The sequence below is a fragment of the Nansenia antarctica genome (assembly GCF_963989245.1).
Source record: "Nansenia antarctica genome assembly, chromosome: 6".
Lineage (NCBI taxonomy): Eukaryota > Metazoa > Chordata > Actinopteri > Argentiniformes > Microstomatidae > Nansenia > Nansenia antarctica.
This window is the reverse complement of record NC_137676.1, coordinates 30,447,429-30,475,062: the sequence shown is the minus strand read 5'-3', so window position 1 is coordinate 30,475,062 and position 27,634 is coordinate 30,447,429. Positions and strand designations below refer to the sequence as shown.

The window sequence follows — 27,634 nt, the reverse complement described above, 5'->3', positions numbered from 1 at the left end:
AATATTCATTTATTAAAATATGAACATATAACAATAACTAGGGCTAGTATGACCTACGCATTTAATCGGTCAGCAATTTCTAGCCAAACCATTTCCCTCGCCTTGTTAATTGCGGCAGTATTACACTATTTTACATCTTATTTGTCGTCTTCATAAAGATCAATCTTCATTTCGACAGTTTGACTCTTCGGGGCTCTTTATGTCTGCGTGCACGCGCCCATATCGAGGATTTCTAAGCCGGTGTTCTGTGAACACTCATGACACAAGCCTGATCCTCGTTCGAGGAATCACCTGAGGCTTGAATTCCAATCCCGAGTTGCCTGATCGCAGGATTTATTTTAATCGCCGATATACTAATCAACGTTAGTGGAACGGCCCCCTGGTCTCTCTTAATGAAGCTTGTGTTAGTTCAGACGGGACACTTTAAGTTGAGACGCTTTTACGGCGGGACATTTTTAACACTAGAGCAGCCGTGCCTTTTTTACCTACTAAAAGAGCCGCCTCGGGGCTCAAATGACCCCCCCTTTACAATGAAAAGCTGCTACTTACACACAACGACCACTAGTTGGCCGCTTGTATATTAGCCTACCTCCTACACAGAAAAACTGCTAAATAGCTTTATACTAGCTATGTCACTCTGTATCTAACCTACCTAGAGAGGGTTTGATAGTGATGGGCTCCCTGCTTTATGTTATTTTGTATTTTATATTGTTAAACCTCAGACAGGGAGCTAAACAATTACGCCAAACTGAAATTGCCATTTTTCATTAACCCTTGTATGGTGTTCGGGTCTGTGGGACCTATTTTCAATGTTTACTAAAAAAAAAATGATAGAATGAATAGTTTTATTAACCTGAGACTCATTGGCCTTGGCTAATTTTCAGTGAAGAACATGTAAACAACTTCATTTTCATTGAGTACCCACTGTGCACCCCACCCCCCCCCACCCCCCCTACACATTTACATTACATACGGACCCGGAGGTATAATGTGAGTGTGGAAATTGGAACTAAACAAAAAACTAAAAGGTTCGGGAGAGCCGGTCGGGGGCAGGTCAGTGACCTCACGTCCACCCCCCGTAAGTATTTTTACATGAATTGTTATGGCTGTATTGCTTTAAAAAAAAACAATAATGCAATGGGTCCACCAGACCCGCAAATAGTATGTGAAAAACAAAAACATGAACAGCAATCACATTTCAGAATTGTTTAAAAATAAACAATGTCTAGTCATTTTAGAACAGGTTGTAGAGGGAGAGACGACTTCCCCTCACCTATCTTGTGGAAAAGCTCAGGGAGCTGCACCTCCACCTTCTCCCTCTGGAACATGTGGTACTCTGCCTGCTCACAGATAGGTGGGATCAGGTTGAACTGCCGTGCCACTGAGTACGCCTCCTGCAGGTCAAGGAACAGCACATGAGACAGAATAACTGGTGTTAAGCTTTAAGTTTCATTTTTTAGTTTTATTGTTACATCACATTACACAAGTGTAAGAGAGTAACATTATTAGGCTTCGGTTCCTGACATTGCAGCACAACACAATAAGGAAAGATTTTTAAAAAGTCACAACACAGGCTCTGTTATACCCGAGGTAGCTAGCCACTTTAGAGGTAAAATAACACAAAATAACAATAAAATAAGCAGAAAACGGCAATGTTGCTCGGGAGCCTGAAGCACGGCTGCCATGCATGGTGTCATCTTGGTTCCTTAGGAAGTGCCTATACTGTACCTATGCTTGTAGAAGAAACATTACAATACTGTACCTATGTACCTATGCTTGTAGAAGAAACATTACTGTACCTATGCTTGTAGAAGAAACATTACAATACTGTACCTATGTACCTATTCTTGTAGAAGAAACATTACAATACTGTACCTATGTACCTATGCTTGTAGAAGAAACATTACTGTACCTATGGCTGTATAAGAAACATTACAGCGCTAGCTCATTTCAAAATCTTCATGTTGCCCACCTTCTACTGTGTGGATCCAGCAAGTTGCCTCAAAATAGAAAGCGTCTAATTTCATCATTTTAGAACATCTTTACAAATGATGGCTTTGGATATGGAGATATTGTGAAGATGTAGTATATTTTGGCACAGACACACACACATAAACCATATAAACTGTATAAGAATGTATAAACTGTATAGTTTGCCTTTTGCTATAAGGATCCTCCTGACTGTGGGGGGCTAGGGTAGGGTTTACCACCCTTTGTTAAAGCCATTTGCTCATCTCAAAATGGTTTCTTGTAATCTATGACTCCCCCCCCTGACCTATAACCTAGGTGACATCATGTAAGTCTGCCTAGTTTTCACACCTGGGTCATCTCTACAGAAAATGTGATAGGCTATTATTTGAAACTGTATTTACATATTATTGTGTACAAATAGGGGAGCCAGGGGGCTGACCCCGGTCTCTCTCTCATTCCAGCAGGCTCTCTATTGGTGCTTTTCCATCAGGGTCCCGTGTTAGTGCAGTTCGGATCGGTTCGAGGTCAGGTCGGGTCACTTTTGATCTGTTCTGGTTTTCCATTATACACAAACCGACCCGGACTAGTAGGAGGAGTAGACGATAGTAGGCGGAGTTACGCGTCACACGCAGCCTGGCAAAAAGCTTCCGGGTGTACACAGCAACAGCCGTGATTTTTTTGGAGAGAAAGAGAAAGAGAGAGAGGTCATGTTTTTTGAACCCTTAAAACCACTGCCTTCACTTGTCTGCTTTATGAACTGTAGTATCATCATCGGGAAACGCCGACAAGACGCGAATCTACCGGCATTTGACTCATGAGTGAACGGCGAAAATGGCTTGACAGCACAGCAGCAGCGGCCGGGTGAACTCCCGGTTCATCGAGTTTACGGTTAAAAGCATAACTTCTCGGGGTGTCAACGCGGTGGTTAAGGGCTCAAAATGACCGTAGACAGATGGTGAAGTTAGCAAAGGAGTATTGTGTTTGTAACACCTCCACAGCCAGTGTTATTCACAGACAAACACGGTGCCGTTTGCGGGTTAATAACTTCGGTTTACCGGGGGTTAGGATAACAATTCAAACGTGTCCGGAAAGAGGAGAAGCCAGGGAATTTAAAAGTTTTTGAATGGAGTCGATCCTCCACTCCTATCACCGTGGACACAGCGCGGAGCGAATTCCCTGTTAAAACCGGCATTTGACTCATGAGTGAACGGCGAAAATGGCTTGACAGCACAGCAGCAGCGGCCGGGTGAACTCCCGGTTCATCGAGTTTACGGTTAAACGCATAACTTCTCGGGGTGTCAGCGCGGTGGTTAAGGGCTCAAAATGACCGTAGACAGATGGTGAAGTTAGCAAATGAGTATTGTGTTTGTAACACCTCCACAGCCGGTGTTATTCACGGACAAAGCCGGTGCATAATAGCGATTTTTGTGTTGTGCTTGTTGTAAATAAAAGTTATATGATTCATTGAAATGACATTAAACTAAGATAATACAATGGTCAGCATAATTTTCCGAAACTTTATTAATAAGCTATTACAGAAACTGTAGTGACATTTTCCTAGAGTGAATGTGGTATTTCAAGATGGCGGTTAGTGAAGAAATAATATGGGATTGGACATGGGATGACGATTTTCCATTGACCAATCAACGGTGTGCAGCGTCACACGTCACACGCAGCCTGGCAAAGAGACCCGGATATGAAATTTTAGACCCTGCTCTCGATGTGGAGCTAAAGAAGCGAGCTGACCTGGGACCGAACCGACCTGGAACGACGAATGGAAAAGGGGAACGAAGCGGGCTGACCCGGGTCAGCACCAGGTCAGCACCGTAGTGGAAAAGCCCCATATGTCATTCCAGCATCAGCTCTTCTTGTAAACTGTACCTTTGTTTAATAAATAGTCTTAAAACTCAGAAGTTAATATCTATCTCAAACAAGTTACTTAAGTTAAGAAACAACAAAGACCATCTTTAGGTTTATCTGATAAACTTTGATTTTGGAGGGAGTTCATCAAACGAAAAAACGGGTTTGTACACTCTTGAAAAGTGTCATGTCAGACACTGTTGGTTGGTTATCTGTCATAGCCTATAGCCCATAGACAGGCTTTTGTGTCATTGTCATGGCAACACTGCAAACATGCTTAAACACTCACCATAATTTCCATGGAGCTCCACCGTGACGTGCCCCAATACATGGCCATCCCCTGATTGATCACATGGGTCATTGCCCGCACAGTCTCTGCCAATCAAAACAAACCATTCAAAGATAGGTCCACAGTATACAGTATAATACAGAACTATGCATTTTATTCACGATTATTTAGATGCTCACGATAGTAATATAACCCAAAGGTGTCAACGCTAGATACTTTAGCATTTGGAACATGTGAAAGCTTTTTTCAGAATCTGGTTAACATGCAGAAATCGCTTTGCTAATTCAAGTCTATTGAAGTGTAATAAGCATTAATGGTTATAAAAATGTTAAATGGACTGACTTATATAGCGCCTTGTTCCAAAGTGCTTTACAATGGCCTCTCATTCACACACCCATTCACACACACATTCACGCACCAATGGCGGGAAGCTACCATGCATAACGCTGGCCCACTCACTGGGAGCAATTTGGGGTTAAGCGTCTTGCCCAAGGACACCTCGACATGTGGCCAGCCGGGGTTCGAACCACCGATCTGCCGACATTGCGATTATTAGACGCCGGCTCTACCTCCTGCACCACAGCCGCCCCGCCCACAGCCAGCCCACATGGTTAAAACATAAATGTTTTGGTGTCATCTTTATTAAAACAAATTAACTTACAATGAGTTAATAAGTGAAATGTTCATGTACTGAAATAATGTATTGACATTTAAAGAGTCTGGAGCCTTTATGACTGCAAAGAGAAGAACTGAACACACCTTTTTCTGCTATATTCCCAGAGAAACACAAGCCTATTAAAGGTTACAGCATCCAACAGCAAATGTCAGCCAACTGTAGATACCTAATTGAACACCTAACACATAACAATATAACTTCTCCTGCCTCTTAATTTCTCCTGTTTAATCAGGGACTAATTATCTGAGACGGGATCTCATGCTCCAAACCTGTTAGAAGTAGACGATCCAGACATGAATCATAGAACAGCCGTGCCTTTTTACCTACTAAAAGAGCCGAGTGAGAGCGGAGCTCAAGCTGCTATTTACACACAACGACCACTAGTTGGCTGCTTGTAAATTAGCCTGCTTCCTACACAGAAAAACGGCAAAATAGCTTTATAGTACTAGCTTATCCTGATGTGATTTTGAAAATGTAAGGATACTGGCTGGTAGAACTCACATATCTAGGAAAAGTCATGAAAGGAGGGTCCTGAAATTTGACATTTTGCAAAGATATAAAATGTTTCTTTACATTACACACACGGCTTATCTCACGGCTGTTCTAGTGTTAAACCAAGAGAACATCCTCGTGGCTCAAGCGTTTTATCTGGGCTTTATGAGGACGACAGCACTCATCACAAGACTGTGATTCTAAATCAACCAAAGCTACACATCTGTTGTTAATCTTCAGCAAGTCTATTGCAAATGTATTGCATTATACTAAGTATATTGACATTCAATTGGAAACATGCTCTTAACACATGAACATGTGTAAAATGTCCCATAGGAAAATACTGATCTGAAATGAAAAACAAATACTGTACAGTTTGCCTTGTTCTTCTACCTCGAGCACCCACACTGATAACAGACCTTCAATGTAATGGCTTCAGTGTTGAATTCACATGCCGTGCTTCATAATTATCATCAAGAAAGAGAAGGGGGGGGGGGGGGGTTGCACTTGTTGAGGAGGAGTGAGACATGCTCTGGAGGGGGAAACACACTGCAATCAAGACAGTGGTCACACTGGCAGCGGATCATCTTGCAAAATAAATTGAACCGAACCATCCGGAATCAGGTAGTGATGAGTGATTGGCGTAGAGCTGTGGTGGTGAGGGGGTCACTGCATGTAGCCATGGACCACTATTGCTCTCATATGTTGAGTAAATATACACACATGTGTTGACCAGTTTCACTTTTCTAACATGGTATTGAGCTCTACGTAATCCTATTAATCTCGGAACAGAGAGAGAGAGAGAGAGAGAGAGCCTTATTTGCAAATTGCAACCAAATGATGGGCTATTGGGCTATCTATCTGCCATCCCCTAACAAAAAGGGAAAATGGCATCTCTTGACGACAAATGGCTCTGAAACTGCCAACATTAGACCAATGAGTTCCTTTACCCGGAAAAACACATTTGGAGTTATGCTGATAAACAGATGGAGAAAGAAAGAAAGGAACATTTGAAATATCTGAATAGCCTGAAGTGAAAATGGAATAAAGTATAGTAGAAATAATTGCCCCAAAAAGAATACAATGAATGAAGGGTTTGTTCAATTCAGCGACCTTCTCCAAAATGTACTTGCAAGGTGTATTAACAGATCCACAACTCAATCAACCACTCAATCTACAGTACAGCACTCCACCTTCCACTGCTACCACTAGGAACAGTCCAGCATTTTATGAATCGCAGGGATTTTCCCACAATAGGGAAAGAGCAGGAAGACTAATTCTACCAAGACCCTGCTATAAAATGCTTTTTTGGGGGGGGAGAGGTGGTGAATACTTGTTCACTGAGGGTACCATGTACCTTCTATGATGAATGTTCTGGACTTTGAGTTGTGAAATGGGTCTCCTGGTGATGAAAAACAAAAAGATTATGAAGAGGCTTGACCAGTCTGTGAATGAAATGACTTCTGGTGGTATACTTGTAAATTATACCAGAGGTTGAACAAGAGCTCCTCCAGAAACCTCCAACCCTGCCATCATGCATTCAATGTTCTCAAAGCTTTATTAACCATTTCAATTGGTAACAAAAATTGAAATGTTGGTATCATCCAAGCTCCTACTCTATGTTTCAAGCTCCTACTCTACGTTTCACGTTTCATCCAAGCTCCTACTCTACGTTGAAACTCAATGAGTAATAATGGTATAGTCCGGTAATCAAGAGCATTTACTGTATACTGAGCTATCATTGTGTTCCAACTCTAAATCCAGTATATACCCAAACGATATGCTTAGGCTTAGAATCCAATTAAGGTAAAAATGCAACCTTAATTTTTAAAGCAGAGCATAATCTATCAGTGCCACATCCATGCATTGCAGAGTGCTTAAACATACATGATTATGGTTGAAGTCATATTCACATTATTTGAAGATCTGTTATGAGCTGGTACTGTATTCAGCTACCCCAGTCACAACACAAGTCTGCAATCTGACGTCAGTGGTCATCAATGGACATAACACAACTAACAACAGATCAAATTCTTATGACAATGTTACTTCCATGTCATAGTGACCAGTTGTTTAAAGTTATTCCTCATATTGATGATGGATGTATACAAACACTACCGGTCAAAAGTTTTAGAACACCTAAATTTTTCCCGTTTTTATTGAAAAAAATGTAATAAATGTAATCAACAAATCACTCAATAAGTTGAACTGAGACCATCTTAATGCAAGGATAATAGTTCATGTCATTTTGGAATGAATCATTGTTTTGATAGGTTCTCTGATTTGCATAGGAATCAGTTACACACTGTGTGGATCAGGTTGTCACTACCAACTCAGCACGTTAATAGCTTTCTCTTGATCCTGACAAACTCCTCAGTGATTTGAGCGATTTGTTGATGATTTTTGCATTTTAGCAACATTTTAATAGAAAGTGGAAAAATGTAGGCATTCTAAAACTTTTGATCGGTAGTGTATATATACAGCTCTGGGAAAAATTAAGAGACCTCTCCACATATTTCTTAAATGAGCATCCCTACATGTATGGCAGCCATTCCATTCCAGTGTCTGATGAATTCCAACACAGGCACACGTCATTCTACTCAGTGAGGTACTGATTAGGTGATCACCTGAACTGGATCTTATTTAACAAGGAAAAGTATAAAAAACACTTCTGTGGTCATCACAATCCTCTTGCAATAGGACCAACTGGATGGAAAAAACAGTGATAGTTGTACCACATAAGTAATTGGAATAAAACAATAGTAGAAGGTTGTCCTGGAAGAAAAATTGCCTCCTTCTGTTCTGACGATGTTCCCCAATTCTGAGGATTGTTTTTTTTCTAGCAGGACAAATGCTCCATGCCACACATCCAGATCAATCAAGGTGTGATTGACAGATCAAGACCCTGTCATGGCCAGCCCAATCTCCAGACCTGAACCCCATTGAAAACCTCTGGAATGTGACCAAGAGGGAGATGGATGGTACAATGGACAAGCTATTTAAAGCCAAGCTGATTGAATTATTTGAGGTCTGAAAACACTGTTACTTTGTAAAAAATGTTTACCAGTTGAATTTTCAGCAAATCATTTATTTCAAATAAATTCAATAATAAATTATTGCTAAATAAAAATGTTGTCAGCAGTTGAACAAAAATTTTCATTTTACTCAAACACATACCTATAAATAGTAAAACCAGAGAAACTGATAATGTTGCAGTGGTCTCTTAATTGTTTTCTAGAGCTATACATTTATATATAAATTGAACACAAATATAAAACATTTTGTTGCCAATTTTTCACGAGTTGAAATCAAAGACCTAAGACTTTTTCTATGTCCACAAAAGGCCTATTTCTCTCAAATTATGTTCACAAATTCGTTTAAATCTCTGTTAGTGAGCACTTCTCCTTATAATAATCCATCCACCTGACAGGTATGGCATATCCAGATGCTGATTAGACACCATCATTATTGCACAGATGTGCCTTAGGCTGGTCACAATAAAAGGTCACTCTAAATTGTGCAGTTTTATTACACAGCACAATGCCACAGATGTCACAAGTTTTGAGGGAGCGTCTTGGCAAATAGTGCAGCAGATTAAATCAATATTTCATAAGAATCGTTCACTTGGTGATACAAGCACCAAATTTGGCACAAATGATGTCCAGGATGTACTTTCTAAGAAAAGTACGGTTTCCAGCTGAAAATCCAAGATGGCTGCCACTTTTCAAGATGGCCGCCTCATCAGATGCAAAATAACGTTTTTTGGAGTAGAACTTGAATGAACAGAAATGGGTTAATGGTCCAAACATCAAAATGAATGTATCCTTACTGGAACTCAATTGTGTTAATTAAATTCCAATATGGCCCACCAGTTTTCAAGATGGTGGCTATTACGTAACTCAAAATAAGCGTTTTTGGAAGCTGTCTGATCACAGATATTGCATTAAATTGAAGGGCAGCATTCATCACCATTAATTGAGATGATGTGGTCAACCATCTGTCGACATCACTGCTGTGAAACTCACCATGGGGTTCAGTCCACCATGCAGAGAAGAAGCGAGGTCTTGAATTTGAAGTGGGCATTACCTCACTCTTGCCCCTTCTTCGTGATGAGGCACATTCTGTTGCCACAGTGAGGCATTCCATGAACAAAGTCAGGGATGCTATTCCACACCTCAACCCAAACCAGGTTCCCGTGATAACTGCAGACCAGCCTATTTATGCTCTTGCCAAACAAGTCCAGTGGCACTGGCCTGACCTGTAGCCTATGGCGAGGACAAATTTGTTGTAATGTTTGGTGGACTCCACATAGAGATGGCTGCATTCAGATCACTGGGGACCCTGCTTCAGAGTAGTGGGTGGACAGGTGCTCTTGTGGAGGCTGGGATAGCTTCTTCTGGAAAAGCTGACTCCTTTCTTTCTGCCTCAAGTGTCACAAGAACACGCCTAATGCACCAAGTTACAGCATGTTGTCTCTACATGCTCCGAAAGGAAGCATATGAGTACCATTGTGCAGAGGAGAATGAAGGAGCCCTGAATTTCAGTGACTGGTGTGAGAAACGCAGGGAGGAGAGCCCCCAGTTTCAATTCTGGGAGCTTGTGTTGTCAATGGAATTGGTGGTTTTCTCTTTGGTCAGATCTTTCAGAGAAGCTAACTTCAACTTGTATTGTCAAGCACTGTCTGCTCTAATTCCATTCTTCTTTGCAAACAACAATGTGAACTATGCTCGATGGCTCCCCATCCACCTCAGAGACATGGCGTCTTTGGAGCAAACTCATCCTCAGGTTTTCCATGAATTTCAGCTTGGAAAGTTTGTGGTCCACAAGACTCACAGGGAGTTCTCAGGCTTACCCATTGACCAAGCTCACGAGCAGGCCAATGCAGTTGTTAAAGGTGATGGTGGTGCCATTGGCCTTACAGAGGATCCATCTGCACTGAGGCGGTGGATGGTGTCTGGACCAGAAGTTAGCCAGTTAGTCAACCAGTATGAGTTGGCATCTCAAGTCAAAGAAGCAAACAAAGATGTCAGGCATCATGAGCAGACCAGTCAGTCTCAGAAGTCCTTCACTGACAAGGTCCAAAAGTTGTTTGATGTGATGAAGGATCTGGGCAATCCTTTCCAGGAAGAGTCCAAAGATCTGCTCACATTGGACACAAAAACCATCGCACATCCCAGTGCTGCTGAGCTTGTAAGAACTCACTTTGAGAAAGGTCAAGCTGCCTTCAGAGACTTTTTCAATGGTCTGGGGGATGAGGGTTCCTTCTATAAGCCCATTAAAAAGAACAAAGCCGACTTCTTTCGCCAAGAGGCAGCTGCAGCTTCCAGTGACATGAAGAAGCAGGTACTCAAAGATGACTGTCGTCTGTTCTCGCAGCTTTTTATATCGTGCCAATTACGAGAGTGTGACCTGCTTGAGTTCTTTAAGCATGAGAATCAACCTTTCCCTGCTGCACTGAGTGACACAGGGAAACTCCACTCTGGCCAGAAGTCTCAGCTTTCAAAAATTCTGGAAGCTACCATTTCTCCTCCTGACAAACAACCAGAATGTGATGCCATTATCATTGATGGTTCCTCTCTTGTGCATTCATTGTCTCCTACAACATCAAAGACCTTTGAGGAATATGCTGTCCAGGATGTAGTTCCAAAAATCCAGACCTACTCATCAAAGTATGAGCGAACAGATATCACTTTTGATGTCTACTGGACTTCAAGCCTGAAGGCTGAAACTAGGTCAAACAGAGGTATGGGAGGTCGACGAAGAGTGACAGACAAAAACAAACTGCCACCCAACTGGAAAAGCTTCCTGCGAGACAGCAACAACAAGACTGAGCTCTTCATGTTCCTAGCCGACAAGATAGTGACCCTGTGTCCCAACAATGTCATAGTTGTGACCATAGGGGAGCAGGCTCTATCAAACAAGCCCATCAGCCTTGAAGGCTTAAGTCCATGTAACCATGAGGAAGCTGACTCCAGAATCTTCATACATACTCTTCATGCAGCCAAGCAACAGATGAAGTCTGTGTTGATCAAGGCATGCGACACAGATATTCTTGTTGTTGCAGTCAATGTTTTTGCGACTCTTCAGGATGCAGGCTTAGTAAGGCTTTGGGTAGAATTTGGCCAAGGTCAGTCCATTAAGTGGTTGCCTATCCATGACATGGTGCTTTCTCTTGGCCCAGAGAAATCCAGTGGCATGCTGTTCTTTCACGCCTTCACTGGCTGTGATGTTGTGTCAGCTTTTCGTGGCAAAGGCAAAAAAAACGGCATGACAAGCATGGGAGGTTTGCCCTGAAGTGAGCCCTGTCTTCAAAAAGCTCAGTCAGTACCCACCTATCATAGAAGATGCAGACCTCAACATCCTTGAGAAGTTTGTCATCACCATGTATGACAAGCAGAGCACTACAGGCAAGGTTGATGAGGCAAGACTAGAATTATTTGCGCGGAAGCAAAGGTCTTATGATGCCATTCCACCGACAAGCGCATCCCTCGTTCAGCATGTGAAACGGTCTGCCTTCCAAGCTGCCTGCATATGGGGCCAGGCAACAGTGTGCAAAATGCAAATTGAAAGCCCTGCCAACTGGGGCTGGAAAAAAGATGGTGAGGTCTGGCAAGTGGTCTGGACAACCCTTCCACCGATTGTTCAGACGTGTGAGCAGTTGACGAAATGCGGCTGCAAGACTGAATGCAGAGGACGATGCAAATGTTATCGATTCGGCCTGAAGTGTACCCAGTTGTGTGCCTGTGAATGTGAGGACTAAAAGAAGAAACAGCCATGATTGCCAGCCATGTTTTGCTCAGAATTGTACAATGCAGCCTATGCTTGGACATGTTTTCTGTGTTTCCGCTAACTACAGTATAAATGTAAAAATTTAAAAAATACACAAAAAAAAAATACAAAATACAAAATACAAAACAAAAAAAACATTGGGGGAGACAAAGACAGCCTCTACGTGGCCTTGCCTACAAGTAGCTTACAGGTTCAATAGCCAAAAGTGAAACTAATGTCTTTAATGCATCTTTTAGGAAATTGCTCAATCATTCTGGTTATTTTGTGTCCTTTTTAAAATGATAAAATAAAATAAATTTGTAGCACTGCTTAAATGCAATATGCGTATTTTGCGTATCGGAAACAACACCAAGAGAGTGTTTTTAGTTTAATTCCCATTTTATCACCATAATATTCAATCATTTTGATATTCTAAATGCAGAATTGGATTTCTCACACTCAAAAACATATTGTAACGATCCTGTATGAGGCCCCATTAACAGCTCCTCCAAGGGAGTTAACTCTCTTGGTCTAATGGTTAGCGCGGCCGTCGGTTATGTGGGAGGTCGGGGTTCGACTCCCGCATGGGGCGAGTTACACTAGAAGATTCCCGTTCGCTACACTGGTGTCAGAAGTGGGATGGAAGGAAGGCCATCGGAGAGGCGTGTCCACGTGATGGACTTGACATAGTGAAGCGTGAGGGCACGCTCTCCCGAACGGTGAGGATAGTGTAACGATCCTGTATGAGGCCCCGTTAACAGCTCCTCCAAGGGAGTTAACTCTCTTGGTCTAATGGTTAGCGCGGCCGTCGGTTATGTGGGAGGTCGGGGTTCGACTCCCACATGGGGCGAGTTACACTAGAAGATTCCCGTTCGCTACAATATATTTCAATGTATAGGCCATCAAAATAGGATTATTCATTCAAAAACGTTGTTTGAATCCATTTCGAATGGCGGCCATCTTGAAAAATGGTGGCCATTTTGTTTTTTCAAGTGGAAACCGTACTTTTCTGAGAGAGTAGGTCCCAAAGCACTTGTGTGCCAAATTTGGTGCTTGTATCACCAAGCGAACGATTATTTCATTAATCTGCTGCACTAAAAGGAGAAGTGCTCACTAACACAGATGTAAACAAATTTGTGAACACAATTTGAGAGTAATAGGCCTTTTGTGTACATAGAAAAAGTGTTACGTCTTTGATTTAAAAAAACAAATTGGAGCAAAAGTGTTGCATTTAGATTTTTGTTGTTCAGTGTATATACGTATATATATTTATATATATATATATATATATATATATATATATATATATATATATATATATATATATATATATATATATATATATATAGCATTTCCAGCATGTCAATGGAGAGCATTAACTGGCTAGTTCACAAAACTAGTGCTAGAGTTCACAATCACTGAGTTAATTCAGTGCTTTGTTCCACTAATAACTCAAACAATCACAGGTACATACTACCATAGCTGTAACCGGGGTCCCCAAACTTTTTTCTGTGAGGGCCACATCATTTTTCCTTTCTGTGATGGGGGGCCTGGGTCGGTCTCTAACATAAAATAATATGGAGCGGAGTGGAACGGTGTGAAATGGAGGCGGTTGCGCAAAGCAATTGCGCGCAGGAGAGCACTGGTGGATGCAAACAAAGTCTAAACAGTTGAATTTGGATGGAATTTATACCTATAGTGATATGTCAATAAAATATAATCAGTTTTACAGTCTGATACATGAGGGAGGACTCTCATCATACACGGGGGGACCCATGAAGCAGGGCTGTCTGGGGGTCCTTAATTAAACGAGCATCAAACACTTAATTTCTTGCATTCTGGTGAATTTAGGCACCAGATGACCATTCAAAATGTAATGTAATATAATACAATATAAGGCTCTCAGGCATTCTGTACTTTCAAATATGTATTCTCCTTGAGCAGTTAACATCAACTATCAGCTATTTCGCTAGCAAACACGAAAGCTAACTTATTTGTGAAACAGCGCCCCCGCCACCACGTCGGCGCAATGCCGCAATTGCAGTTAGAAATGACAGAAATCCACCGTAGAAAATACGACCGTCAGAGTTTTGTTGAGAGCTGGAGGCGGCTAGAAATATGGCCTGTGTGCCGTAGTTTGGGGACCCCTGCTCTAGCATGTCCATGTCGAATTGGATAGGTTACTCTCGATAAGCTGTGCCTTGTACGGTAGTTGACAGCAGATCGACAAAGCGTAACATCATAGTAAGTGGAGACCGTCTCATGCATGTCTTCCTCCACCTCCATGATCATGTTGTCACCATGCACAAGTGCAGAACAAGCCTTTGTAAACTAGGCGTGAGCTGGAACCAAGAGCCATTCCAGTGCACTGGGACACCACTTGATGCAAGACACTCAGTTTACGGTCATATGTCAACCTACAGCTGACAAAAATGACCGGATAATCATTCTGATAACCTACCTTCCATGGGTGTGTTGGGGTCCGGTCTGTTAGCAAAAACCACATCCACATACTCTAGTTGAAGTCTTTCCAGTGATGCCCTTAGACCTGCATTATATGTGGAGACAATTAAAAAGGCAATTTGCAATCGGTACACCCATGTTTTGACTTTCAAATGAATTCGATATTTAGCCATTGATTCTTGAAGAATATAAAATGCCGGAGCTTAGTTCAACTGTCTTACCCCATCAGAACCCAAAATATAAGCTTGTTTATGGAATTGTAAACAAACACTGTATAGCTCAAGACACAAAACAAGTAGTTAAAATGATAATTTTGATGACATGGGTGGTCAGTCCATAGCTCTGCCTATGAAATTGAGTGTTTCATAGAAATTCATACATACATACATTTCTGTTTGAATTACAGATTGCACCTTTAAAGTGGAACATTTTGTGCCTATCTTTACCAGTCTAGTACAGTAGATAAGCCCCCTCCCCCCGCCAAAACCCCCCCAAAAACATGGACTGCTGGACTCATCTCAACACATTTGCTGTATGAAAACTCAACAAAAATGTTGCCACTGACAATGACATGTTGACAACAATTAATCAGTGCCACAACTGTAGTCTACATTTCATCATCGATACAATCTATCACTTTCTAGGTAGGAAAGATGTGAGGTGGACACTTCCTTCCTTGTTGATCACATGTCACTATCACTCCCACTTCACGCCAACAAGTGGATTGTATACATGATGAAATGTAGACCACACCTCATCCAACACAGTGCCAGGACAAATAAACATTCACAATATCATGAATACGAAATGTGACATGTTCTAGTGTTTGGGTCTGCATATCAGCATCCGATGTAATGTTCAGACTTTTCTTTCGAGAAATGTGAATACGTTTCTGCTTTGTTGAAAATCAATGACACATCACGAGTCAACTAACACAGTTTGTTTTGTGAGCCTGCTGACAATGTAAAGTAGTGTTATAGTTAACTAGGTAGCAGTGGGGATTACTCAACGAATCCACTACATTGCAGTATTTTGGCTTGACTAGCGAGTTTGTGTTGTGAACGTAGTTCCATGTTTCAAAATAAAAGTCTGAACATTTTGATTAGTTGCCGACATGCAGACCAAAACACTAGAATGTGTCACAAATGTCCTTCCTTGATTTACCTAATTTCTTATATTATTATTACTCTAATATTAGAACCAATGATGATTAGCCGATATTGATATACGGTACTTTACCTTGAGAAAGTAACATATCAACATTGTATGTCAACATTATAATCAAATGACCAAGTCTGTAAAAAATTACTGAAAATGACTTACCTTCAATAATATGTTTTCTGGACAACCCTCGTTCTGTTTCTGCTCTGGAAAGCAAATAGCAGATACCCTTCTCAGAATGTAAATATGATGTTCAACAATTCCTCTTACCATTAACAGCAGCAGTATGCTATTATTATAGCACTATATGTGCTATTGTTTTGTTTTTTAGGGTCAGGGTTAGGGTTATTCAAATGTAAAATCTATAGAAATATGAATTAAAAAGGAAATGTTTCAAGTTTGGTTGGTTGTCTATATACCGTTGCAAGGATGCATCCATTTTGTAATAAAATAAGTCATGTTCGTTACATATTCTACTTGTATAATAGCAAATACAGTAACTGTGTACCAGTCAGGCGGATGTTGATACAATACTGTAGTATGGTGACCAAAGACAGAGAAACGATAGCACTCTTATTAGTCTTGTGTATTGCAGTACATCATCGTCGGTTTATGTATGCCAATATTCAGTGTGGCAGTTTCAATGACAGATTGTCTTGATTATTAATGTCAATACAGTGGTTCTCAACCTGCTCCTCTGTCTCTCTGCCTAGTGGTTCTGTCCTTAGCCTATGTAATAAATACTGTAGCCTGCAATTCTGAACATAGCCCTTTCCTTCATTGCTTTGATCCATATTGACGGTTTGAATGTTGAAATGTACAGTACTTGACATATGAACATTTAATGATGCCTTCTGTCAGCGCAGGGCCAGGACCTTTAAGTTGTCCTGAAGGGCATCCTCATAGGAGGGATGGACCCCATAAACACTCTCTCCTCTACCAGTAAATAATTCAAGCTGTAAGCTCTGCTGACTCTCTGCCTGCTGTGAGACCTCATCAAAGGTTGCGCCGTCACACATACACACAGGCAAGCACACACACACACACACACACACACACACACCACACACACACACACACACACACACACACACACACACACACACACACACACACACACACACACACACACACACACACACACACACACACAGGCAGGGGTGAGACAGGAGTGAACCTGTGAGGTCCTGTCCTGTCAAGTGTTTTCTATTGTGTCCCAATCCCACTGTATTATTACATTCTCCTGTCATCACTCTTGTAACTCAAGAGTGTGTGTGTGTGTGTGTGTGTGTGTGTGTGTGTGTGTGTGTGCGTGCGTGCGTGCGTGCGTGTGTGTGTGTGTCTGTAAGGGTGCCAGTAAAGGGTGGAAGACTCCAGTACATACTTTCCTCCCCAGAAGATTTTGGTGGTGATGACCAAAGTGGAGCGCCTGTGTTGGAGAGAGCACAGGGTGAGGACACGTCTTGCACCAGGAGCTTTCTCACTGATCAAATGTGCCCTACACTCGCTGATTACACCCATTCCAATGCGGGACTTCAAATGCAAATTAATTTGATCATTCACACTTGTGTGTGGCCATTCGCTGCCCTTCTGCCATCCAAAGTGTGCACTTGTTCAAGGGTAGGAAAGGAAAGGTAGAGGGGTAGAGGGTTATAGAATAGGACTTCAGCTAGTGTGGCTAACGCTGGATGACATGGTCATTGTTCAAGGAAGTTAACACTACATTGAGCTGATAGTACATGGAATAGTAGTTACAGGTAATAGAACAGGTGTAGGCAGTACTCAAGTTGTAAAAGAAAATCAGGGGGGAAGGTGGATTTGATCATATGGGGACAGTTTTAGCATCCCCACAGCGTCAGTGACTTCAGTGTCAGTGACTTGGTAAAAATGTCATTGCATGTGTGTGTGTCCCCTCGCCCACAGTATTTTACTCAATATAAGCAAAACTAAATGTTGAAATAGCAGTAATACCACATTCAGTGATAAAATTACATAAGGGATGGAAAGGGGGGATGGCAGTTTTAGAAGGGGGATGATGATTTTGACAGTTTTTATTTGAGGGGGGATGCCATCCCCCCTCATCCCCCCTCAACTCAAGTGCTGGGTGTAGGTAAAAAAAAAAGAAATCACACAAAATACTTTTGATATAAACGATGTACAGGTATTCTATTCAAAATGGACTCACTCCGATTGACAGCAACTGGGGCAAGTGTGAAAACCAGCTCCCACGCACACAAGACATACATGACATTTGTTTTGGAATACACTACCTCCATCCTTTCTTCTTGATGATATTCCCCAATACGACCTCTGCCCTGAAAGACATTACAAAAGAGTTCATCTTTATCACCACGGGAATTCCATCAAAGTTGCTAAAGGAAAATTATTTTTGATTGTCTCATGAGATTTATCAAAACAAACCCAGACTTTTTTTTATAAATCTCGCGAGATGGAAGCCTAGAGTTTCCTTTAGTGACGTTGATGGAATACCCCCCAGATGTTATGGACAGATGGTTCACAAGGATTTCCCTGTTTACTTTGTATTGCAGAGAAGAAGAAAAGAACATCCGCTTAATGAAAGTGCAGTGACATGTAGCACAATTTCCGTTTTTCATTTCCCTCTTGTTTTTTCTCTCTGTCTCTCTTACTACCTCATTGAGTATGGCCGAGAGGCCGTTTTTGAGAGAGGAAAAGGAAGTGGAGGATGCAGCCGGCCATGTCTAACGACAGATGTTACATCTCTGCCCCAAGGACCAATAAGTTCTTCTTGAATGGCTCTCAACCTTCTCCATAGAGCGCATCTGACTCTATGTGACAGCTCTTTACAAACGCAGCTCGGCTTGGGTCTGTGCGTGTGTTTGTGTGTTGGTATGTTTGAATCTGCCATGTGTATAGAGGCAGACTCAAGTTTGTTCCCAGAAATCCTCAGCTGGATAGATGGAGTATAACCCCAAGGAAACAAACAACAACAATAATAATAATAATAACAAAAACAACAAAAGCTAATGTTGTGAAATTGTTAGTATGCTATCATTGCGGTATGGTTCTTGTTCTTGTTTCTGTTGCACCAAATACATATTTTAGGGTTTTGACTTGACCTACAGTACCTGATCCGAGGACATTTAATCTCTTAAAGATGAACTAATATATCCATTATACGTATATATATATATATATATATTTATAATAACATCTACATACATGCAAAAATGTAACTCAAGTAAACAAGCAGCTTTGAAAAGAAACATAAGATACATCCATGAAATGAGTGAAATTGTGATGTTATCAACTCATCATTAGTTTGTATCGTAAGTAAGTAAGCCTAATGGCCCTTAGGGGGCAGCCTATCTCCTGTTTCAGTGGCGTGAGGCGGCTTGATGTACAAGTACACCCCCTGGACATGACGCTGGTATGTCACCCCCAATCCAACCCTTACATTTTTTTACGGTCGCTAAGTCACAGTGTTCAATACTGAAGTCACAGAGTCACAACTCTTCATACAGTCTGCATTACTAACACGCATGTTGGCCAATCACTTCATTCATGTCTCAAAAGAAGCTCGTTCAACCATACACTGGCAACAATGTTCACTCAGAAAGCATACACAGTCATTCATAACATTCTGACTTACAAAACACTAACAACAGGGAGCATTACATAGTTTGAATGATTTTCACAAGAATGAATATTTCATTATAAGAATGTTTTGATTTTTTTGCAGAAAGAAAGTTACGGTACATTTACTTCAAAGTACACTACATTTACTTGTGTGAAATGAAAAGTGAAAAATAAAGTGGAAGATGCAAAGTTCAAACAAAAAAGAAAAACAGAAATTCCAGGGCTACAATACAATAGCAATCACACCAAAAATGTCTCACTCCTGAGGGTTTTGGTCCACTCTCTGGTCTGCATCTGGTCACATCTAATGTCTTCCCTGGCAATGCATCTAGTCTATTTCATTTCATTGTATATATTCTGCTAATATTTTCTAGACATTTCAATATGATTACTGCAAATAGTGAAAATACCACCGCTCATCCTCTATCAGACTTTGCTGAGGTGCTGGAACTGAAGAGTATCAATAGAGTGCAAAATAACAGCATCTGCACACTCAAACACTGTGCAAAAAAACTGTTTATTGTGAGCTTTCTGTCATATATGATAGGAATATGATTACTGCAAAATGCACCAAATCATTCTGTTTTGAACGTGTTGTTCACAGTTTTGATCACAGTATGTTAACAATGAACAAATGTGTTGCAAATACATAGTGTTTTGCAGGTGGGGGAGTTTGAATGAGAGAAGTGTTATGGATTTTGGAGAACGTGGTCATTGAATGCATTTTGTATGAAAGCAGTGCACAAATCACAGAGTAAGAGTCACCGTTTTGTTCACATGGGCTTCTGCTTTGCTGACTGTATGAAGAGTTGTGACTCTGTGACTTCAGTATTGAACACTGTGACTTAGCGACCATAAAAAACTGTAATGCTGAGTGCCAAGCAGGGAGGCATCGGGTATCATTTTTATAGTCTTTGGTATGACTCGGCCGGGAATCGAATTTACAACCCCCCACTCTCAGGACGGACACTCTAACCCAGCGGTCCCCAAACTTTTTTCTGTGAGGGCCACATCATTTTTCCTTTCTGTGATGGGGGGCCTGGGTCGGTCTCTAACATAAAATAATATAGAACGGAGTGGAACGGTGTGAAATGGAGGCGGTTGCGCAAAGCAATTGCGCGCAGGAGAGCACATGTGGATGCAAACAAAGTCTAAACAGTTGAATTTGGATGGAATTTATACCTATAGTGATATGTCAATGAAATATAATCAGTTTTACAGTCTGATACATGAGGGGGGACCGTCATCATACACGGGGGGACCCATGAAGCAGGGCTGTCTGGGGGTCCTTAAACGAGCATCAAACACTTAATTTCTTGCATTCTGGTGAATTTAGATGCACCAATTTGTGCCCTTTCTGCATCAATTTATGGTGGAAATGTCATTATTTATGTAAAGGAAAACACAATATTCAGGCACCAGATGACCATTCAAAATGTAATGTAATATAATGCAATATAAGGCTCTCAGGCATTCTTATGTATTCTCCTTGAGCAGTCAACATCAACTATAAATCAACACGAAAGCTAACTTATTTGTGAAACAGCGCCCCCGCCATCACGTCGGCGCAATGCCGCAATTGCAGTTAGAAATCCACCGAGTGCAGCGCTTGTAGAAAATACGACCGTCAGAGTTTTGTTGAGAGCTGGAGGCGGCTAGAAATATGACGGAGGCGGCCGCCTCATAATTCTCAATGCAGGAAAAACCCTGCTTGACACAGATCATGAACATATCGGTAAAATTATTTTGTTTTCTCCTGCAGCTGGGAATTTCTCAATTCATCTGGTGCCTACTTGCGGACAGACTCACTGCGGGACACCTCCTCCGCGATCACATTCATACATTTATTGACAAACTTCTTTGCATTTAACAATAATAATCACTTGTGCACTGTTGGTTAAAAACCCTGCATTCTGAATCAACTTTTCTCTTTACCAAACGTTTGGCCATTTTTCATCTCTCTGAATGTTCGTTCTAGCTCGCGTGCACCTGCTACAGATCCGTGCTCGTTCACTATGGAACGTTACGTTGAATGTACCGCATTCTGTGGGCGGGTGAAACTAACTAATAATGTTATTAATGAAAATAGTTTATAACTAAGGGAAATTTTAATTTGAAAGCCAACCTTTAATATCAAATACAGATATGATATGATTAAAACATATATTTAAAGTTGAATTTTCAAAATATGTTTCTGGCATTGTTGAGAGTGTGTGGGGGCGACGTTGTTCAAAGGGCCGGTCCAAGTGTGGGGGTGGGCCGTGTTCGGCCCGCGGGCCGTAGTTTGGGGACCCCTGCTCTAACCGCAAGGCCAATGAGCTGGTTTGCATCGTGGGTCAGTTTAATTACTGGAAGGCATGAACATAATGGAACATGGTATAAAATCCTCTAATACCACTACCAAGGGGTAATAACAGTAGGTCAGTGTTTAATCCATGAATTTGTCAATGATTAATTCTTGTGAAAATCATTCAAACTATGTAATGCTCCCTGTTGTTAATGTGTTGTAGGTCAGAATGTTATGAATGACTGTGTATGCTTTCTGAGTGAACATTGATGCCAGTGTGTGGTTGAACGAGCTTCTTTTGAGACATGAATGAAGTGATTGGCCAACATGCATGTTAGTAATGCAGACTGTATGAAGAGTTGTGACTCTGTGACTTCAGTATTGAACACTGCGACTTAGCGACCGTAAGAAACTGTAATGTGGGGGGAACACTTACTTCCCCGCAGCGTAAACCTCTGCAGTGTCAAACAGATTGATCCCGTTCTCATACGCCAACGTCATGATCTCCTCTGCCACCTACGGACAAGGACCAAAGAAGGAATAAAGAGAAGGGCAGGGGAGAGAGAGAGAGAGAGAGAGAGAGAGAGAGAGAGAGAGAGAGAGAGAGAGAGAGAGAGAGAGAAAGAGAGAAAGAGAGAGGGAAAGGGGGTGGGGGGGTGGGGTTGGGGGGGGGTTATGGTATGGGTAGAGAGTACAAATGAAAAAAGCGGTATCACTTTCTATGACCCACCTGTATGTAAATGCATTGCCTATACGTCATGTCATGTCTATACTGTCTGTAGCCTTTTGAAAGTACCGTAACCATGAAATAAATACTTTTTAAATACTATTCATGAAGCTGTGCTTTCAGCAAACTGGGTTTGCAGCCCAGCATACAGATATACAGAATCCCTACCATACACTGGGCTACAGTGGACCCCAACGGGCTTACTCACACACAGAGGACATTAAATCATGGGATTTTGATGTGGTGATTTTTGGTGTCCTCCTACCTCATCTGTGATCTGACCTCCGAAGGTAACCCACGTGCCTGTGTAGAAATGAGACGGGGTCAGTACTCTGAGGTAACACGCTTGACCAGCAAACCAATATGGTATTTCTATGGTATTGGTAGGGTATTTTAAAGGTTAGGATTAATGTTAGGGTTAGGCTTTAAGACTTTGGTTCAGGTTAAAGTCAGTTTTAGGTTTTTACCTAGTGTGTGTGTGTGTGTGTGTGTGTGTGTTTTATATGCCACTGGTGTCCTGACCATAACTACGCCATGACCAATTCTGTGACAATTTGAATTTTGTCCTGAACTGTAAAGGCCATAGAGTTATGGTTAGGGTTAGGGTTAGGGTTAGGGTTAAACCTAGGTAACAGAACCCAGAATTTCATCACTCAATTGAGATTGGGGGGATGCAGGAAATAAGTGGGGACAGCAAGTCTCTACCCTTCGCTGATTCACTGGGCATTATTGCCTATGATGCCATCAGCCTATCAGAATGCTTGTTACATTCCAAAATCACTCCGCCCAAGTCATCTCTGACATTTTTGACGTTACATAAAAAGATGGCTCGGCTGACCACAAGTGAAGCATGACTTAGGCAATTATGCTATGAGGCTAAACACATGCAACCTCAACCAAGGAAAGGGATGGAAGAGTGTTCTAGCATGTTCTAGTCATAATAACCTCACGCCCTTCCATAGACAGTTGATCTAATCCTAGATCCAGATCTAAGTGTCTATGGAGGAAGGTCAAGGGAGGGCACCCGGACTTACCTAATCCAAGACAGGACACCCTCAATCCAGACTTCCCCAGGTTCCTGCCAACAAAGACAACATGTTTCGGTGTGAATAGGGGATTTATTTCAGTCATTTTGTCAGACGCTCAAAGATGGAGTTGAATCTGGTGGGTAGCAGAGGGAGATGTGAGGAGACCAAACCACAGATCTCAAGTCTGTTCTGATGCACTTCTTGTCATCCCAGTAACAACAGTACACAGTATATTTAAACACACATATCGATGCTGTGGGAACAGCGGATTTCCCAATAAACCACAAGGCCCAATGTAGTAGAAAGAGCGAGAGGTGAAGTTCTTAATAATAATAATAATAATAATAATAATAATAACTTTATTTCTATAGCGCTTTTCCTGCAAACGTTGCAGCTCAAAGTGCTCCAATCATTATATAATCATAAATAATGATTTAGTCATTTAAAGGCAATATTAAAAAGATGGGTTTTTAGTCTTGACTTGAACATAATATGTTCAAGTCAAGACTAAAAACCCATCTTTTTAATATTGCCTTTAAATGACTAAATCATTATTTATGAAAAAAATATTATTTGCTGAGGTTGCATCCCTAAAATAAACTGGCAGTGCATTCTACAATCTGGGTGCATAAAATGAGAATGCAGCCTCACCAAATCTCTTCTTTTGTACATGTGGTACACAGAGAAAACCAGCGTCAGAAGACCTGAGAGCTCTATTGGGCTGATATGCTAGCAAAAGGTCTTTCAGATATTCTGCTGCTGTGCCAGTGAGAGCTGGCAAAGCAATTATGTCCCACTTGTTCAGCTTAGAGCCATGTTAAAGGTCTGGAGGTCCGACCAGGTATGTGGACCCTCCATGTGTGAGCGATCAACATGAGAGGAACGAGAAATAGCCGACAATCCTGGCATAAATGACTATAATTGAACCCCGATAAGCTTCAACCATTTTTAAAATCAAATTTCTGAAACTGAAACTGTAAACTGTGTGTTGTGTGATGCAAAATGTGGATGTAGATATGCCTTAGGGACAGGATACATATATATAATATATGTTCCTCTGTGTGTGTGTGTGTGTGTGTGTGTGTGTGTGTGTGTGTGTGTGTGTGTGTGTGTGTGTGAGTGTGTGTGCATGTGTGCGTGTGTGTGTGTGTGTGTGTGTGATATATAGAGAGCCTGTGTTTAATCCAGTGCTCAATTTCAATGACAGAGTAAAGATGAATGAGCTTCCTAGCCATGGATACAGTGATGGGGTTTGGGGGCGGGGACTCCCCCATGATAGCCAATCAGAGCATCCTCTGCTGCTTTTGTTTCCTCATCCTCTGGGCTGATGGAGAGCCAGGGTTAGAGCTCTCTTCTCTCACACCCACAATGCCAAGGCCATGAAGCCAGGCATTTAAAACCCCATCTGTCTCTTTTTGAACCACCTCGCTTTGCTGAATCTCTCTCTTTCTCTCACTCTCCTTCACTAAAAGTAATTAACCCTGGAATTCAAAACCTGAATGGCTGCATGTTCGAATGTTCGGTCTTCAAACTATAATGGCAACCTTCAATGATAGCAAAGCACAGCTTATGTAAGTGCAACAAAAAAAACAAGAATTATTTTGGTTCGTCCCTACCTAAATGAAAAGAGCTCTCGATACAATGACGTCTGCTATTCATAGAAAGTAAGAGAATGTTCTACTGTCTGAGTCTTTCTCGACAGTGCAGAATGATCCACTTTCGGCCAAGGTAATATGCTGTTGTGGTAGCAACGCTAATGATTCGGTTTCAATGGAAGACCTTGTGCCTGAGTGAAGTGAACGGTGATGTCCCAGCTGTGTCTATATGCACACACCAGACACGGGTGTCTTCTAAAACAGAAGAGTGGACTTTGGAAAATAGGCGGACGTCGGTGTTGAGCTGATCCAAGTTTACTCCAATGTCACCTCCAACTCACTTCAAAAGGCAAATCCATTAACCACGGTAATTAATTAGCCTATTAAGACTAATTAGCGGGGTGGCAGTTGGTTCTGTTTTGCCCAGTGGTCAAAGTGATTCATTTCATACTGGTGGAACTGGATTGGGTTACTGGGAGAAAATCGAATCTAAGGTCATGTTCTCACACATGAAAGTCTGAATCGAGACCCGGAGCAAGTGGATGAGTTCACAACATTGTTGCATGAATTATTTCTCTGATTTGCGTTCTCACAGCCCTTCATGTCAACGAAGTAACATACGCAATTGAAGCAACAGACGTGGTAGTTGATTGGTCAGAAACATTTAGAATTGCCCGTTGTCCCGCTCTTATCCAGATCAACACGCATGCGCTGTTGTTTTCCTATGGACTGCCTCGGACAGCGTTCTCACCAAAAGCGAAGCGAAGCAAAGTGATGGATGTGTCGTTTCTAACCGAAGCGAAACCACCCTTTTCAAGCGGAGCATCCGAGGGGTGTTTGCTGCGGGAGCGACTTCGAATGCGCTTTCTCACAGCTCCAAACGACGCAGAGCAAAGCGAACTTTATCGTAAACTCTGTTTCAAGTGAAGCAAACCCCCTCATTCAATGAGTTAAGCCCTGATATCGGTAATCCAAATGATGACAAATGTCATGTGAATAAACAACCATTTAGTGTAGAAGACATTCCACCCTAGGGGAGTGACTCTCACAGGGGACTGAGGCTCAGGGGGCAAAGAGCAGAGGTCATGGTGCAGGACCAGACTGGCAAAACCCGGGCGGGAAATATAGTGGAAAATAACATAGCCATAGTCAGGCTGCTTTGTAAGTGGGGGGGGGTCTGGGGAATGGGTTGAATGAAGTGTACTGGTGTCAAACTAGAGTCAGTGTGTGAGATGCAAAAGAACCAAAAAGAAATAACATACGGTATATACAACAGATTAGCTGGAGGTACTGCTGCAGGCTCCTGTCTTACTAGCACTACACTCGCACTGCTAATCTCAGGATAGTTTTTATTCCTTCTTACTGTGCAAGTACACAAGAGTAAAATGGCTTTGGTTCCTCAACATTGACATTGCAACATTCCGATACAAAAAACACAATAATAATAAGTAACGTAAGTAAGTAAACGAGTAACCCTACACTTATAAAGTAATCTCTCCAATTACTTAAAAATAAATATATATCAATGAATTATAAATACATTGCACATTACAGTGATGTTGCCGCATGTAGTGGCATCTCCAAGGGCCTTTCTTCTTTTCTCTCTCTCCCTCTCTGCTCCTCCCTTCCTCTTTTTTCCACCGTCTATCTTCAAACGCTGGTTAATACGAATTATCGCGCAGCTGCAACTAGAAACACTGGCCTAGCCTGCTTCTAAGTTCAGTGGCGTGACTGCGGGTGAAAAAATAAAATAAAAACAATATGCCGTCTGCAGACCAGGCCAAACTCCCGGTGCTCCCGATGGCCAGGCCAGGGCTGGCATGGTGTCATGTTGACTTGTTATTGGATTAGTGCACAAGTCCCACATTGCTACTGCTCTGTGCTATTAGGCTCCAATGTCATAAGCTCACTCCTCCACCACTCTGACCAAAAGAGGTCAAGGGCACAGAATGGTGGAGCATGTGATTTCTGACATGTGAACACACACGCACGCACACACGAGCACACGCACACGCACACGCACACACACACGCACGCACACACCCACGCACGCACACACACACACACACAAACAGTTTGTTATCCGAAATACATGTTGATAGAACTGTTTAGAAGGACATACGCTGGCATGCTTTAAGTGCTTTCATGTGTGGGTTTGATTGCATACGGTGTGGACTGACGACATGGCACGGAGGCCGTGTGAGAGGCTCAGGTATAATTGTTTGACAAATCTACTACTTATGAGTTCTGTTGTGTTACTAGATAGAATATATCAGGAAGGGGATACGAGAAAACAGACGTGTCAGAGGGGAAGCGCAAAAGTATGGCGTCTCTGCTGAGGGGTGTTTGCAAGGATGTCAAGCGGAAACGCTTGACACCAGAGCAGGGCAGGTGATGAGCAGTTTCTTAGAAGCCTTGCCTCTCGGTGGCAAGACTGGTTCCTCGTACCCCCACCGCATGACATACAGTATGTGACACAGTCTGATCATTTGGTCCACATGTCAGCAACCAATCAACATGTTCGGGCTTTTCTTTTGAAACACGGAACAACGTTTCAACGTTATTGAGAATCACAACACAAACTCGCTAGTCAAGCCAAAATACTGCAACGCAGTCCACTGCTACCTAGTTAACTATATCACTGCTTTACATTGTTAGCAGGCTCACAAAAAAAGCTGTGTTAGTTGACTAGCGATGTG

The 27,634-nt window shown here is 41.9% G+C and overlaps 1 protein-coding gene across 1 annotated transcript in view; it reads right to left on the bottom strand.

Moving 5' to 3' along the window:
• Positions 1–27,634, bottom strand: part of LOC308160428 (voltage-gated potassium channel subunit beta-2-like) — a gene marked incomplete at both ends in the record, with an annotated part of 119,061 nt that overhangs the window by 10,813 nt on the left and 80,614 nt on the right. Inside the window, 10 exons of the mRNA XM_080534342.1 lie at positions 1,274–1,394; positions 4,121–4,206; positions 6,646–6,690; positions 14,518–14,604; positions 15,843–15,886; positions 17,065–17,109; positions 17,951–17,995; positions 22,022–22,101; positions 22,578–22,615; positions 23,347–23,390. Of these exons, the coding sequence (XP_080390468.1) occupies positions 1,274–1,394; positions 4,121–4,206; positions 6,646–6,690; positions 14,518–14,604; positions 15,843–15,886; positions 17,065–17,109; positions 17,951–17,995; positions 22,022–22,101; positions 22,578–22,615; positions 23,347–23,390 (635 nt within the window). The remainder of the gene's footprint in view (positions 1–1,273; positions 1,395–4,120; positions 4,207–6,645; positions 6,691–14,517; positions 14,605–15,842; positions 15,887–17,064; positions 17,110–17,950; positions 17,996–22,021; positions 22,102–22,577; positions 22,616–23,346; positions 23,391–27,634) is intronic.